General features: G+C 59.8%; 2 protein-coding genes across 2 annotated transcripts; both read right to left on the minus strand.

The window, feature by feature from the left end:
• Positions 1-2,102: 2,102 nt before the first annotated feature.
• Positions 2,103-2,452, minus strand: MNEG_2540 (hypothetical protein; the record flags this gene model as incomplete). The annotated part of the gene is made up of 2 exons (XM_014048984.1): positions 2,103-2,270; positions 2,411-2,452. 2 exons carry the CDS (start codon positions 2,450-2,452, stop codon positions 2,103-2,105), a joined length of 210 nt encoding a protein of 69 aa, XP_013904438.1.
• A 966-nt stretch (positions 2,453-3,418) lies between these two features.
• Positions 3,419-3,725, minus strand: MNEG_2541 (hypothetical protein; the record flags this gene model as incomplete). Its single annotated transcript, XM_014048985.1, has 2 exons — positions 3,419-3,598; positions 3,699-3,725. The coding sequence occupies 2 exons, from the start codon at positions 3,723-3,725 to the stop codon at positions 3,419-3,421; spliced, it is 207 nt and encodes a 68-aa protein (XP_013904439.1).
• Positions 3,726-4,009: the final 284 nt, after the last annotated feature.

The following is a 4,009-nucleotide window of genomic DNA, read 5'->3' on the forward strand; positions in this document are numbered from 1 at the left end:
ACTTTCCAGGCGCACACCCCAACTCGCCCTGCCTGCTGCGGTCTAATCCTAGAAACAAAATTGCGCTCTCTATGCTCCTTCTCAACACTCACCCATGCACACACACACACACACACGCACGCGCGCGCTCTCTCCCCAGAGCCAGACCAGCTCCTGGATGGCAAGACTGTTTTGGTCTGCAGCATCAAACAGTCCATCCTGGACCGAACGCAACGATCCGGCCAACTACCAGCGCCGCCCAAGCCGCTTGACCTGCCGCGGCCGGTGCCGCTTGAGAAACCGTCTGTGACCACACTGCCACCCGCGCAAACCGGGCCCCCCTACCTTGGCGCGTGGGCGGGCGTCGTCAGCTGTGATGTGACGGGCTCATTTCTGGGACAGGGCACAAAGCTTAACACTCAAGCTGTGTTCTCCCTTGACAGCGGCACACTGCGCTTGAAAGCGTCAGACTACGAGCCCGACTTCAATTGCAGGTTTGAATGGGCGGCGGAGTGCACGGCGGAGGGCGCGTGCGGCGGCGGGGGCACGACCATTGTGTGCCAAAACGTGAAAGCAGCGGCGTGGGTTGCGCGGTGCGGGGAGGTGCCGTACCCGCAGGTGTCCCGGGCCGTCTTTTGCGCCAAGGCGGGCGTGCTGGGGTTGTCCGAATATTCCCCCACGTGTTCTCCGGCCAGTGGCGAGTACAAACGGCCACTGAGCCGTGGCTAGTTTGCGCAGCTTTTGTAAGGTGTGTGCCCAAAAGCGCCCCTGTGGATTTCAGCTGCTTCATCACGCCTGCCTTCCCGCTGAGACGCTCAGTTTCCTGCCTTCACTGATGAGTCGGCGGATAGGTTGTGGCCCTTTCACGCAGGGTTAATTGTGACAATGGTCATTGCCTCTGTGTACCCACATGTAATGGTTGCGTGCAGGCTTGCCAACTCAACAGTTCCTGCTTTGGTGACCAGTTGTTGCAAATCTTCTTGCTGGTTTTCCGCTCTGCTTCTCGTCAACGCCTCACCCTCTCCGTTTGAGTATCGTTTTCACTCCCAATTTCACACCCACACAAATCCACATCACACGTATCACATCTGTCCACGTCATCATTTGCATGACGCTCGCTGAATTCCACGCCTTTTGAAGTATGGATCTATGAAATTGCCTGTTTGCTTGCTCAATCCACTCGCCCTTGTGTGTAGCAAACAAAATCCTTGCAAATGGTCGCTTGTTGTGCCCAACCGCCCTGGGCATTGCTCATCAAGTCATGAACAGCAGGGTCTGAAGACGGCGTAGAGCTTGCACCAGGCCGCAAGCAGGTGCTGGCGTTTTACTTCAAAACACAAACCTGAAAATCCAGAGCCGTAATGCCTATCTTAATCCACAAAAGTCACGGCAGCTCTGCTTAAAGGCGGCTGTAGCACATGCTGCTGGAGACCACGGGTAGGCGAAGAGCACGCTCAGTCGTGCCGTTTTCATGCATTGCCCGGGGCCGTTGCTGTACATGCTGTGATGAGCTGATTGGAAGTTGACCCCTTTCCCAGCGACACATGGCCTTGCCCGTTGGGCGCTCAGGCACCCTCCTGTCTTGTCAACCTGTGTCTTCAAGTGCTTCCAATCGGTTTGCGCAGCGTGCTTGCAGTTGTTCTTGCTGCCACCTCCATCAAATCAGCATAAAATTGTGCTTGGATGTGTTATTGGGTAGCTTACTTTCCTTCGGGGGCTGCTGGTGTATTGTGGCCCCTGATCAAGTGATTTGATACGCAGATTTAGGGAAACAGTGACGTCCATAGGTCCTCTCCGCATTGGCTGCTGCTTGCCTGTGGTTGCGTGCAAATAAATGTACACAAGGGGTGAAATTACACAAAGCACACTGTCAGCTGCCTGGGGCGGCGCCAGGTGCTTGTCGGTTGAGTGCTGAATGTGCAGACCGCTCATTGCCTCCTGCCGGCCGGCTTGCCTGGAGCGTTTTGGCCAGACTTCGTTGTGCATTTGTGCAGCTGCGAGCCAGTGCTTCCCAACCTGAAATTGCAGCGCTCTGCTGCCCGGCGCCACAACAAGCCGTTCCGGAGCTATATAGTTACAACGAAGAACCACATCCCGCACGCCCCTATGGCTGGCCCGAGCCCCTATGGCTGGCCCTGTGCGGTGGCAGCGGCGCCGCCGGTGTCGCGGCCCTGGGGCAAGGCTGTCGGCGGGTCGCTTGCCTTGGTGTGCGACCGGTCGTCCTCCACTGGCCGGTCGACCCTCATGGCCTCGGCCAGTGACGCGGTGCCGCGATCACCCTGCTGCGCGTCCTGCAGCGCGTGTGGCAGGGGCGGGGGGCGGGCAGGGCGGGTCTGGGAGGCGGGGCGGCGAGTGCCTGTGCTGGCGCACATGGACTTATAGGGGTTGCACGAGTGGACCTGGTTGCGTGGATGCCCTAGGCGTGCCTCACCACTCCTGGTGACAGAACGGGGTGCTCGCCCTTGCTCTCCATGTCGAACTGCTCGCGGTCACGAACCACACCTTTGAATCTGATGTGCCAGTGATGCACGCTGCCTTCCTGATTAAAACGACTGCTGATCGACGGAAATCGAGCTGGTGTATCCGGGCCCTCAACGTGCAAATGATCAGACAGTCGCTGCGGCGAAGGGTCGTGATGACATCATCAACTTCACAACTCCAACTGCAGGCACTTGCGACGCATTCAAGCGTGCCTTCCCATGCCGTATTTTTATATCCCGCTGTCCTGGTATATCTCATTGCTGTGTTCTTTGCTCCCTGCTTGAGCTGCCCAGAACATCGACATGATTGCTGTACAGTGGCGATCGTACGCCTGCCAGCTTGCACACACCAGCCCTCAAAGCGCCCCAGCCCTGCTGCCCATGAATGTGTGTAGCCACGCAAGCCTTATATCACAGCCAACCTTTTTCATGCACGTGCAAAGGCAACACAGCAAGACAAGCACAGGTCCAAGCACCAAGCCAGGATGCGCAACTGGACTGCTTGGAAGCCACTGCAACGCGTGGTGGGGCGGCCAATGCACCATCGGTCGACACTGGAGGGATTTCTGGCAAGTATAGAGGGGACACGGGGCAGGAGAGCGATCCTACCATCTTGGGCCAATATTTTTGAGAAACTTCTACCTGCAGCAGCCGGCCCAGCACGCGCACGTAGGACTCAGGCGTTGTGCTGTGGGTGGCAAAGCAAGAGTTTGCTCAACTCGGCCCGTGCAATGCAGGTGGTTGGGCAAAGAGGCACGTGCGCGCCAGGAATGACACAAATGCGGCACATGCGGCATCTTCAGAAGGTAACCCCCAGCAAGGGAGGCCTACCACTCAAACACACAAAATCCGCCCAGGCTTGCACGTGCCCTATCAGGCCAGCCGCACAGCCGCGCCGTCGGTGCAGTGGGTGCACGCCGCCGCCGCGACACCTACCCGAGCGCACCGTCTCGGCGTCTTCAGTTCCTGCGCCTTGGCTGGAAGAAGGCGTGGGTGGCCTTGAGCTTGGCCGCGCGGCGGGCGTAGGGGCGCTGGGCGGCGGGCGCACGCCTGTATGCGGCGGCCGCAGCGCGGCGCTGCGCCACCATCTCGGGCACGCGGCGCTCCAGGGAGCGCGCGGCAGCCTGCTGCTCCTCGGCCTGCGAGGGTTTTTCAGCGAAGGGCGGGCGGAGCGATACTTTGAAGCATGCGCAAGCTCATTTTGTCAGCTGTTGATTAGGCTTTGCCTGTAGGACGCACCCTCAGAAAGCGGAGGTAGCAAAGCATCCTTCGGGTGAAAACGATGCCCGCCCCTGGCACTGGCGCTTTCTAGCGCTCCACTTCAAATCCACACATGCCCTCTCGCTTGTGCGCGCGCCCCGTCCTGTCACCGCTGGAGCGGACGCGCGGGCTGCGGCAGGGTGCCCCGTCGCACCTGCATCTGCCTCGCGGCGCTGAAGATTTCCTTGTCGTCCCCAGGGCGCACCCCCAGGTGCACGTGGCCGAGGTCATCCATGTACAGGACCTCGCGGCCGGCGTCCTCCTGGGCGGCCGGCTCCGCGGCGGCCGCG

The sequence above is a fragment of the Monoraphidium neglectum genome (genome assembly GCF_000611645.1).
Source record: "Monoraphidium neglectum strain SAG 48.87 unplaced genomic scaffold scaffold00290, whole genome shotgun sequence".
NCBI classification, from domain to species: Eukaryota; Viridiplantae; Chlorophyta; class Chlorophyceae; order Sphaeropleales; family Selenastraceae; genus Monoraphidium; species Monoraphidium neglectum.